The sequence below is a fragment of the Varroa destructor genome, unplaced genomic scaffold, assembly GCF_002443255.2.
Source record: "Varroa destructor unplaced genomic scaffold, Vdes_3.0 BEIS01000005.1, whole genome shotgun sequence".
Classification (NCBI taxonomy): Eukaryota; Metazoa; Arthropoda; class Arachnida; order Mesostigmata; family Varroidae; genus Varroa; species Varroa destructor.
This window is the reverse complement of record NW_019211458.1, coordinates 14,698,413-14,710,539: the sequence shown is the minus strand read 5'-3', so window position 1 is coordinate 14,710,539 and position 12,127 is coordinate 14,698,413. Positions and strand designations below refer to the sequence as shown.

At 40.5% G+C, this 12,127-nt stretch overlaps 1 protein-coding gene across 8 annotated transcripts in view; it reads left to right on the top strand.

The window, feature by feature from the left end:
- Positions 1-12,127, top strand: part of LOC111250671 (ATP-dependent translocase ABCB1-like) — a 32,271-nt gene extending 20,144 nt beyond the window's left edge. For 5 of the 8 annotated variants that reach the window (XM_022806245.2, XM_086991578.1, XM_022806241.2 and 2 more), the window contains 22 exons: positions 862-1,019; positions 1,380-1,608; positions 2,092-2,188; positions 2,411-2,605; positions 2,827-3,026; positions 3,512-3,691; positions 4,062-4,151; positions 4,307-4,582; positions 4,687-4,880; positions 5,002-5,158; positions 5,911-6,085; positions 6,448-6,577; positions 6,828-6,957; positions 7,587-7,760; positions 7,987-8,211; positions 8,699-8,848; positions 9,278-9,397; positions 9,651-9,746; positions 10,279-10,483; positions 10,614-11,144; positions 11,463-11,647; positions 11,841-12,127. In XM_022806245.2, coding sequence (XP_022661980.1) covers positions 862-1,019; positions 1,380-1,608; positions 2,092-2,188; positions 2,411-2,605; positions 2,827-3,026; positions 3,512-3,691; positions 4,062-4,151; positions 4,307-4,582; positions 4,687-4,880; positions 5,002-5,158; positions 5,911-6,085; positions 6,448-6,577; positions 6,828-6,957; positions 7,587-7,760; positions 7,987-8,211; positions 8,699-8,848; positions 9,278-9,397; positions 9,651-9,746; positions 10,279-10,483; positions 10,614-11,144; positions 11,463-11,647; positions 11,841-11,984 — 4,041 coding nt within the window. In that variant the 3' untranslated portion in view covers positions 11,985-12,127. Of the gene's footprint in view, positions 1-861; positions 1,020-1,379; positions 1,609-2,091; positions 2,189-2,410; positions 2,606-2,826; positions 3,027-3,511; positions 3,692-4,061; positions 4,152-4,306; positions 4,583-4,686; positions 4,881-5,001; positions 5,159-5,910; positions 6,086-6,447; positions 6,578-6,827; positions 6,958-7,586; positions 7,761-7,986; positions 8,212-8,698; positions 8,849-9,277; positions 9,398-9,650; positions 9,747-10,174; positions 10,484-10,613; positions 11,145-11,462; positions 11,648-11,840 lie in introns of those variants that run through there. The other 3 variants (XM_022806242.2, XM_086991579.1, XM_086991581.1) reach the window with 3 other exon arrangements.

Below are 12,127 nucleotides of genomic sequence, written 5' to 3'. Positions count from 1 at the left end.
ATAATACTCGACCCACTGCTCGTCCCGACAACAATTTCCACAATGTTATATTATCTTACTTTGTACCGATTTGGGTTTAAGAGCCCATACTCAGAACACCTAATGCCCAACAATCGTCTGCCTATTTTAATCATCGTCATTTTTCCAGTTCAGTCAGTACCAACACAGATAAAGGTTATGCCATTAATTAAGTAACTTGCTGTTTAGAAGTTAAATAGAAGCCTATTCAAGTGGACATACGACCTATCAGGTTGTCTTATAAATTGTCCCATACATTGTTTTCTTTTCCCAGTAATTGCCTGCTGCTGACAGCCATAAAAAGGGATAGATCGAAACAGTATATATCTCTTCTCTCGTAAGTTTATTATCTGTTGTCGGTCGTTTCGATAAGCTTTCAAAAATAGCTTTCCGATATCTTTTTCTCTAGATTGGTTTAGCTTTTACCTACCGTTTTATAGTTTCGCAGCGGGTTTTATCTTTGATATGTCTTTCATTTAACTAAGTGTCGAAGCTGCCGAAGCACCTGAGAACTGATGAATCTACTTTAGCGATCGGATTCGGAGGAAAGATTCGTAGTGCAAATAAAGCGATGGTAGTAGGCTTACACCCAACACGTAAAGAGCTTGCATTTGAAATACGTGGAACATGGAATCTATATAAACGGATAGAATTATTCGACCAGCTACAAAACCCTAAAACGTCGTCGCAGCACACGACCCCAGTTTAACGTACTCGGACGTTAATTTTTCCCCATACCATTTCAAGGTCGTCCAGGCTGGCGATAGGCGACCTTGTCCTTGAACAATTAGCGTAGTTGAGGTAATGCTATCGGTCTCAAATATGTGCTATGTATTTCTGCAGATATTTTTATTGCTGGTGGTGTTTATCGGCCAGCGTGTTTCCTTGCATCAACGTAAGGAGGGCGATCAGCTTCAGATTGCGGCATTCACCGCTAGCGAAGCGATCCACAACATTCGAGCTGTGGTTGCCTTCGGCGCTGAAGATAAGGAAGTTCTCAAGTGAGGATTGTGATCTTGTAAAATCTACTTTCATTTCAACAAAACATTCATATGCCTAGACCATGTAGCGTCCTTGTCGTGACTCTTACTTTCTTAGCCACGTCCAGTACTACGATTCAACGACATAACGCTGATGAATCGCATCAACATTAGCTTTATTACAGTACGCTTTTGCTATCTTTCACCTTAAGTATGTTCTAGCACCCAAAAAGTGTAACTTACTATATATATATATATATAGTATATAAATTACTTGAATATGTATTATATGATTATAAGTTATTACTACTAGACTAACTGTAACAAACTTTTGCCAATTGCCATCCTATTCTATTCTCGAACGTACTGTCTTCGTCGTAGATTTAGCCGTCGTTTAGATGGCAGTCAACGCCATGCGTACCGCAAGCTGGTGTGGCTGAGTGCATCATCATCCCTCATCTGGTTCTTTTTGTACGCATGCTATGCCTTAGCATTTTGGTACGGTCTAAGCAATCAGCTGCTATCTGATCGAGAAAGATCGATGCTCCCATCACACGTTCTCTGCCCCATCTTTAATCTTGCGCTGGCACTTCTCAGTGCTGCAAAACTGGTATAATTAATTATCTATTCTATGCTAAATGTATTATTGCACATCTATTTCGGAAAACTTAATGTATGCTCTAAACTTTATCTATACGATCATTTACCTAATCTAACTATATTTTAAACAATTTTTACCGATCACAAGAAACACTACTGGAATCTTCCAGTGTACGTTTCTATTGTCTCATTTTTAATCGACAATCAATGATTACTAGCGAAAAATTTCCTCGACAACATTTGCCTCTATAAACAAACTAGATAATTACCTATTAACTCTAGCCAAAAGGTCTTCTGGTAAATAAGATGTGTATGTCAGTAGTGTATAGAAAATGTTTACAACAAGAAATGTGCCATAAAATAGCCTTCTCTGGCTTTTGAAGTTGAATATTTTATCGCCATCGTTATGATTGGACCGTGTTCGTATTACTTTAGTAGACTTGGGCATTCATGTCTTACAATTGATATGACCAAGTTTCTTTTGACAATTTAGGTTAGTTATGGAGGGACGTTTCGAAGGGCGCGCGCGGCAGCCAAAAGGATCTTCAGTATTGCAGACCAAGTTGCGTTCCGGAATGAGTCCGATACAGGCATGTAAACAAGGGCTGCCTTCTGCTACTAGGTCATAGCATGGATTATACCTGATACCCTTATTTGGAAGCTTTGCCTTGAGTGGTGAAGGACATTACGCACATCTCAATGAAAGTTGCAGGAGAAGAAAGAAGTTTCTTTGACAACTCCAATGACAATTTGAACATATATAGATTTGTAGCTTTTAGCCGTACTGACCTTAATGCGCTTTGGGATTTTAGGTGACGTAGGCCTTGAGTGCGCCGGTGAGGTTACATTCGATTCAGTATCTAGTCCTCATTCCGCCACGCCGCTACGCACTGTCTCGTTTACACTGTTCGCTGGTCAACGTCTTTCGCTGTATGACGCGTCCTGGGAAAAGGACCAGCCTCATGCGATCGTAGACATGCTCTTCAGGTTTTCGGACCCTTCTTATGGTTTGCATTACTTGGAAATATTCCTACTTGCTGCTTAGAATTTTCGTGGGAGTTATGATTTGACCAAAACGAGCCTGTAATTGAAATCATGATATGGCATAAGGAAAGCCATATGCCACCATATATTTACTTTTTCTTCAGTTAGCGCTGCTTTTGCGTGTGATAAGACACGCTATCTTCTCCCGACATTTAGTAACGTTATCTACGCTATTAAAAAGCAGGACAGGTGTTCATTGACGGTAAGGATATCCGTTCGTATAACGTTGGCTGGCTAAGGGCTCGAATGGCCGTAGTGCGTTCAAATCCTGTTTTGTTCGCTGCAACTATTGCTGACAATATCCGATATGGAAATCCATTCATTCAACAGAGCGACATCGAGCACGCCGCGATAGCCGCTCAAGCGCACAAATTTATTAATAAGGTAATGATAATAATAATTAAATAGCTCAGCTATGCCTGTAAGTCCTCACGGATAAACTCCTATCTTCAAAATTGCTTTGAAGATTATCAACATTTTATCGTTTGAGTGTTACCACACAAAATACACATTACTTGTGTGCTGTAATTTTTACGAACGTGTAGTAGAAAGCGTACCGAGGCTGTAATAGAATGTCATTTGTGCTGTCGTCTAGCTAAACCTTTGGGTCATCCCAGCCATGCCACTGTTTCTTCACGGTACCAAGGATCTGAGCATAATGAAATTCCCATACTATATATATATACCTAAATAACAAACGGCTTCGAAGCGGCTGTGAATCCGAAACCGCATGATCGTTGCATCAGGCGCAACCTCAGTATATTCGTACATACATGCATCATGTAAATATTTATTTCAAACCTAAGGTATCCATACTTATGTATATATACATATACGTATCTATCGATTTACTACCTGATTCGCAACAGTTACCTAGAAAATACAACACCGTGTTATCGCCGTGCGGAGCTCCACTTTCACTAGGTCAACGACAATTGATATGCGTGGCGCGGGCTATAGCTCGAAACGCCTCGATCTTAGTTCTTGAAAATCCCGGACATAATCTTCGGGGAGATGCTGCCGCAATGGTAATACATGCCATGGAAAATGTAAGTGATTTTACCCTATTAATTTACCTCTAGCCTAGAGAGGGGGTGGAGGAAGCCCGAAACTTTTACCGCTTTGATGTTTCTATTTATTTTAAAAGTTCTTTGCCGCGTTTTCCAAACATAGAAACCTAATAATTATCCCGGAAACAAGTCATCAGCGCACTTCGAGATTCGAAAACAATTTACTGAGTGTTTAGATGCTTAGATATCAGGTAATTTTTTTTCCAGAAATGTAATTAAAGGTTCAAAACATGACACTTGGTTTTAGCGGGCACTTTTAGCATGATAACTGTATAATATTTGTGTTACTACAGAATGAAAACGATAATTTCGCTATCACAAGTCAGTGATTATTGTCTATTACTCGCAGGCAATGGAGGGGCGAACATCGATTCTGATCTCGAATAAAGCCTTCAAGCTGAGAGACCACGAGAGAATTATTGTTCTTGAACAAGGCAAGGTATATATATATAATATAACGTGAACGCCGCGAGAACAAGATCTGTGCAAAAGACCGATAAGTTCATCTATATTAATTCCTATACGTGTGTGTGGCCTGAGTTTAAAAGCGTAAGCTATTTAAAAACCTAAAGTCTATAGATACTTTCCATGCAGGTGGTTGAAGAAGGAAGCTACGCAGAGCTTGTAGCTAATAAAGGAGTTTTCGAACAGCATCTCAAAAAGGAATTACACGAGATGAAGGAGTTGGGCCTTTCGCCACTTGGTGAGGTACTTCCTCCGGCAGGTAGCATTCTCGACCGCCAGGTCTCATCGTTACTTGAACAAGATGCTTCCACTGAACATAATGAAGGATTCAATCAAGAAGCTCACCTTAAAGCAAGCTATAATCATCGTGAGCTTATCTCGCTGCTGAGGGAACATATACCCATGGTAAGTAGTTCTCGTTTTGGCGAGTTGCTTTCGCTTAGCCTGATTATCGCTTCTGCATTCAAGGCCGGCTTCAGTATCAGATTTTTGTTCTGAATAATTGACAGGTATCAGTCGGGTGTATATTCGCAACTCTATCTGGCGTTTCGCTCTCGCTGTATGGCGTCGTTTTCGGAGATATGTTGTCGTCCTTCCTGCTTCTGCATGACAAATCTGCTCTAAAGTCATTTATTCTTACACAGTGCGCACATCTTATTGTCCTTGGAATTTTTACATCAATAGTTGCATTCTTCCACAGCTGGTGAGTAACGATCCGAGACGAAATTTTGAGATGACAGTTACTCCTCATTAATCGTACCTAAATTTGTTTGTGATCCTCATTCGCGTCGTCCTAATGACGTTTTATCTGTATGTTCATTCAGGGCGTTCACCCTTGTCGGCGAGCGCGTTGGCAGTCAGCTATTGAAAACAGCGTATGAGAGCGTCCTGCGTCAGCCGATGGCGTGGTTTGATAATCCCAAAAACGAAGTAACTGACGTTATACGCATCATACTGACTGATGTCGGACAGGTGAAGCTTGTGAGTATCACCAACATGTAACTTCAGTTTATGATCATCGACATCTTAGTGTGGCGAAGTAGTATATGTAACCATAAAGGTTAGCATAAAAAGCTCAAATTTCGTGCAGCTTAAAACCAGCACTCATTGACATTAACACATATGAATAACTGTTTTGTTTCAACAGACATCTAAAAAAAAACACGAGACAATTAAAAATTTTATTACGATCTGTTTACGCGTTCTCAGACAAGGATTCACTGCAAAAATTCCTTGTATTCAGAAAACCTTGAACGTGTTTTGGCAGCGGAACGGAAGGCTGTAATTGCTCCCTTTCTTGGCCGAATAGGACGCTGTATTTCAACTATGATACGATCCAATGATACAGACGGGCTCAATAAGGCAACTTGACAAACGGCGCGATTAAAACAGAATTGCAATAGAAAGATCGGGCGTTCCTGATTATATGTTAATTACATAAAGCTTTCTCTACAAACAGCAAAGCACTAATAACACCTTCAAGCGGCACGAGCATTTGCACTAAAGATCAATTTTTCCTTTACTTGACTATGTTTATCAGTACATAGATGCGACAAGCTTCCTGTAAGGTCGGCCGGTCAATGGATACACGCTATCAGCTGAAATAGAATCTGTTCCTGGCTGTCATGTCAGAACCGTTTATAGTCGCTAACTGTTTTACATTACGGTCGCTTCATAATTCTCTGACGCATCTCTGCTTGTTATGTTTGCCGACTGATTCTTTGTTGGGACAGTTAATTGGGCCTCTGCTGACGCTGCTGTTTCAAGGTACTTCATCACTTGTCTGTTGGCTTGCGCTCGCCTCCTACTTTTACTGGCGACTCGGATTATGCGCGTTGTCGTTTGCGCCGGCGATCCTGTTTGCCGTGTTCTTTGAACATTATGTGCTCGGATCGCGGACACGCAAAGGTAAATGCTTAAATCGTTATTGCGTTGTATAGGCGGTATTCTACGACCTAGTCCTAGTCGTTAGGGTTAAGGTTTACCAAAACCAAACGGTAACAGATTTTACCTCTACGTGTTCAACTCCATGGACGTAACTTGTGATCGTTGCTATAGAGTGTGCGCGGATGCAGTTACCTAATAGGAATGTTCAAGTTGTACTCCCGACACTACCGTTCAGTATTGCTTTAGATGGCTGACCTTCGGCTCCAACAAAGTTTGTGTGTATCGGATACCTCATTGGCCCTACCCAGATGGCGAGTATATAGATAGCGCACTAGCATTTATAACTCTAATGATTTTACCTATTCGGCTCTTAACGACAACAGATCAAGACGACAAAAGTCGCCATTTGGCATTAGATATCATCAGCAAACTGAGTACTATCAAATCACTTCATCAAGAGCAGGTCTTCTGCGCGGCGTACGCAGTGGCCGTAACGGGGACATGGAACAATGGGTAAGTGATTGTGGATCTATATACAGTCGAATCACTTCGAGATATTTAGTGACCGAAATGAGAAAGCTACGTTCTTTTTACGAGTTTGCTCCATATTTGAATTTCGATGTATCACGAATGACTGGTACATGAATATGCATAAAATAATACATATATGAATATATTATGAAAATATATATATATATATATATATATATATACAAAAAAATGAAACATGAAATGACAAACATATATGTTCATGCTTTAACAGACTAACCCACAGCATCCGTAACGGATTTTTGTATGCGGTATCTCAAGCAGTCCCCCTTCTAAGTTACACTGTCATATTCTACATAGCGTGTCATTCTATCAACTTGCAACAGCTTAACGATTTCACAGAGGTATGTTGTTACTCTATGAACTTTCGGGACATCGATCAGGTGACCCGTCAATGCATTTCGCTTATTTCATGATGCTAAGAGGGTAAATGTTTTTACGAGTCTGAAATATCGCTAGTTAGAAGGTATCCAATGAATTGTGTGTCTTTATTCCGCCGTCGATTGTACGCAAGCTGCTTATTCGCTGCTCGGAATAATTACGAAAGATTCTACCGAAATTACATAACAAAGCTCAAGGAAGATATAACGACACGCGTTAAAGGTATAGCGGCGTGGAGCCCAGTAATACGTTTCAGTGACGGCGATATACCGCAGTCTGATAAAAAAAAACATGTAGTAGGAACACATAGCAAGAATAAATGTTAATATGATGAAAAAAAAATTATGCATCTTGTAGTCGTTTAGCTGTAACCAAATCGATCACTTGACAGGTAAATTCTGTTACTTTTTATTCTTACTATCGATAATTCAATTCCTTATTTTATCGCCTTGCCAAATACCCTGAATATAGGCAACAAAGAATACAATTTAAATGTTTTTTCTTTTAAATAAAAAAGGAAGGCTATAAATAGAATAACTAAATATCATTCTCGCTAGTATTTCTCTATCGCTTACGCTGGCACAAATCGCAGGTATTCAAACTCACCGAAAGCATTATCTTTGGAGTATTGTTACTCGCGCAGTCGTTGGCCGTATTTGCTCCGAATTTTTCGCAGGCGCGCCATGGCGCCGCATTTGTACTCGCGCTAAAGAAGGGACTAAGGAATCTGTACGGAACCGACCGAAAATTCATCGACGATAGTAAAGTAAATTGAATGACTTTGGCTTGAAAACTCGTTAGGTTTTTGACAAGAATAAGATAATACAATGTTCTATTAAGCTTACTCTGATCATACAACGCGTGCCTGGTTGCTCGGGTTAGTTCTACTGTATAATCTCACGTGCATACGTACACTAAACAGAACATTGGTGTACGTACAGGATGTATTATAATCGAAATTTACTGTATGATAATTCATTTTTTTGTTATAGGAGGTGTGCGATGGCGTCGTTTCATTTCGTTCTGTGGACTTTCGTTATTCATCGTGCACGTACATCTTTACTCAGGATCAGATGATTCTTCGAGGAGTGTCTTTCGAAGCAGCTCCTGGACAGATCATTGCCCTGGCCGGAGAGCCTGGCAGTGGCAAACGGGCATGTCTTGAACTTCTTCAGCTCTTCGATAAACCAACGGGGGGAGAAATCGTAGGTTTTTCCGTAAGCAGCTATTGCAAAAAGAACTGACACGAAAAGAGCATCGAAAGAGGGGATCTGGATGTATCAGTAGCAGGAAACATCAGGTCGTGTTTTAAACTATGGGCCACCCTATACCGTTAAGAAAGAGAAAAAAAATTGAAAGTTATAGTATTATAAGTCGCGATCGCATATGCAATAAAAAAAGCTTTGCTCAATGTGAATTCTCATATGTAATGATGCGCTTACTCAAGGCAACGTGTTGATTTAATTGAAGACTATTAAAAGTATTCATTAATGGCGCAGTCTATGACAATGAAGTTAAAAGGAACGTAAATATTACAGATTAAATACGTCATTATATATATATATATATACGTACATCATGTACTAGAACACTTCAAATGCTATAGGGAAGAGAAGGGTACAAAAAAACGAGCGCACATGTATTTGTTATTTAGTGAGTTATTAGTTATTCTATGAATTATTATGTTTTGGACACCGATCGCAGTTACTGGATAAAAAGCCTATACGGAGCCTGGATGTCTCATGGGTCAGACAGCAAATGGGCATAGTAAATCTGGAGCCGCACTTTTTTCTCGACACGATCTGGGCTAACGTTGCTTATGGCCAGAGTAGAAGCCATGTCACGAATCAAATGGTACGCTAAATTTCATACTTGAATAACGCTCTAGACGTTATCTTAGTTGTATGTTAGCTGGACACAGTTAGCGAAACTATAAACGAGCGATAAGTATGACTATTACTGGCCAAATAAGAACAGTATAGTTTTTTTTTATGTTTACCCGTTGATGTCATAGGTCATGCGTTTTTAAATCATCCTCTATTACTCTAATTGCGCCTCAGCACATTTTTTTCTATCCGGGCGAATGGTTTGCCTGGGTTACGTCCAGGACCCAAATCTACTTTTTTTTATGAAGCAAGAACTTTTTACGCATGCGTCGACATAAAGGAGAAAAGAATAGCAGTTTATCTAGCTCTATACTATATGTATTTGTACATAGACTGAGGAACACATTTGACTGACGTCTTAACACAGTAACAATGATAAGTGGCTATTATTGAGCAGGTAGTCACGGCCTGTCAACGCAGTCGGGTCCACGATTTCATTATTAAGCTTCCCCAAGGCTATCAAACTCTATTGGACTCATCCGGAACTCAAGGGCAGGCTATTGGCCCCACACAAAAGGTGACCATCACACAACACGTATAGTGGGCGGCGTGCATGTTGACTGAAACGTTAAAATACGCTACAAATGCTTTGTAAATAACTGAGCAACGAATTGTGAATCTAAGAAATAATACGATCCAACGAGCAACTCTCAAAGTATGTCAGGAAAAGGGGCTGATGCTGGAGAATCGATTTAGGTTGAGTAGAACTGAACACTTAGAGGTTTTCGTTGCCAATAGCGGCCTAATAAAAGCGAGTCTTTCCATTTTAGGTTCTACTATCTATTGCGAGAGCCGTGCTTCGTGAACCGAAAATTTTGCTGGTTGATCAGTCTGGCTGGAGCGACTTGCCCGAGGATGAGATTAGGGTACGCAACAAATCGACGCTCGAAATTTAATCTTAAGCTCCTAAATAATTATCGGAATATCAGCATCGATAACCCACACGTACCTATGCGTTTTTCTATAGATTCATAGACATGAACACTTTTTAATACATAATTGAATGGGCAAATATTGAGTGCTAAGTAACTAGTATCAGATCAAAGTAAAGCCTTGTAAGTAGAGGACTTGTGAATAAAATCATAATATTTTATAAAAGTGCGATCACCTGTCAGCCATTACCACACGTTTTATGAATTCAAAGCGCTTGGAGCGAACATAGCTTCACTCTTTTAACCAGTAGTTGTGAGGCATTCTGCTTTATGTATATGCTGACTAGCTCGAACAATATACGGCAGAATAAACATACTACTATAGGCATAAAGGGTTTATCTTCTTTAAAAAACATTTACAGAAGCAGCGGTGGATCCTTTTCGGCATTGCTCGGCGTTAACTTCAAGGTTGCGAGTATTGATAGAACTGTATTTGTTTATTACCCACTAATCCGTTGACTCACAGGTAATCTTCGGTGCGCTAGAAGATGTACGAAAGGACCGCACCTGTATTGTCATCTCGCCCCTCCTGATAACAGCCGAAAAATGCGATCAGGTATGGCTGCTTCAACAAGGTCGAGTCGTAGGACAGGGCAAACATCAGGAGCTACTTACCCGCCGGCCGAGATATCGCCGACTGTTTAAAGAGCTACGAAGTAAACGATATGATGGTAAGACTCAAATAAAAGGTCCCGTTCGGAAGGATGTCCCAAAAGTGTATGCACTTCGCATGCAAACTGTTCTTCTCTCAATGAAAATCTATAGTTTGTCATTTCCGTTAAATGTCTCTTTCGGTTGTAGGGGAAAACCCTCTGTTGTCACGCTCCAATTCGACGCAATTAGACTCGATTATGTCCAGCGTGCCAGCGAGTACTGTCTCGAGTCGTTCGGTAAGCCAACATATGAGCCGGAATGCAACCCCTCAGCAGCTAAGTCCCCAGCGAAAAGATTCGATCATGCCCTCCTTTGACGCCGTCGATGCTGTGGAACTGGCTCGTAGGTTGGACAATATCAAAACGTTGGATTTTACCACCAAAAGTGAGCTTAGGCAAGCACCGGCTCAGAAAGACGAACAGCGGGAAACACTGCGACAGATTTATTTTCGAATAGCTACTGAAAGCAGACTCCAACCGGAAATCAAGGTTTCTCAAAACACTGTAGGTGAAACACATAGAACCGTAGTAGCAGGGGACAGTGTTTTTCAGAAAGATGAAATCCAAGAAGTTGAAACATTCCGGGAACCTATCCTAAATCAATCGTCTCGAGTAATCGAGGTGGCAGAGATCAAGCCGAAGAAGAAACCTTCGCCAATTGTCATACCAAAAGATGACGGTAAGAACAGAATTGAAATTCGCTTAAAGGCATTTATTCCAAAAATTTAGTATCTAATCGTGAACCATAAAATCATGTGTAGTTTCTTATAGTCGGTTACAATGAAACGCTACTGCAAACATTCGAGCCAATGTAAACTTTACCTAACGACTCGGGGCGTAGCAAAAGCGCCATGGCATCGATACGCTATTCAGGGAGCAGACGGCAATACGAGGTGTACATTCGGTGTACCTAGATAGTACAGTTTACTAAAGTGTCTAGGAATCAGCTACAGCAACTTAGCACACCCACACGAGGGTATAATTTTCAATTTCACAGATCTGCCACTTGAAGAAGACGTTTCAACTGACGACGAAGCTTCAACTCCGGAAACGCCTCGAAAGCGTATCAACACGATGAAAATGAAAGATCTCAGAACATTTGAGGAAGCGCATAACGATAATAATGACGGAGATAAATTTTCGAGCGAGAGTGACGACGAGCACCAAATTATCCGAGAACTGGTTGGTACAATTAGAATGATAATATTTGCATCCAGGAAACGGGAGTTTTCAGAGTTCGTAACGATTTTACCATCATCAGTACCCTCACTGTACAAACACCACTGTAAAAGCTACAAGTTATGGGCCTTGATTTAATCAAAAATGATTGGTTGATTTATGGATTTTGTTATTTTTAATTATTAATCCATTGCAGCGAAAAAGTAATCGACCTTCAGATATCATCAAGCGATTGTCACAGAAAAAGCTTGATCGAGAACTTCAATATATAGTAACAAGGATTGACGCAGAGTCCTCCGGCGAGACCAGACCAGACGGCACGAGTGGCACCATGAAGTAACGACGTTGCCTATTCAAAGCGACCCGGTGTTAATACGACCGCCCGCTAGCGTTCATAACAGCAACAACTTAATACATAAACTAAATAAATAGTTGCAATTGTAAATATGTGTGTAATAAACTATATTTCAATTGAAAAGGTTA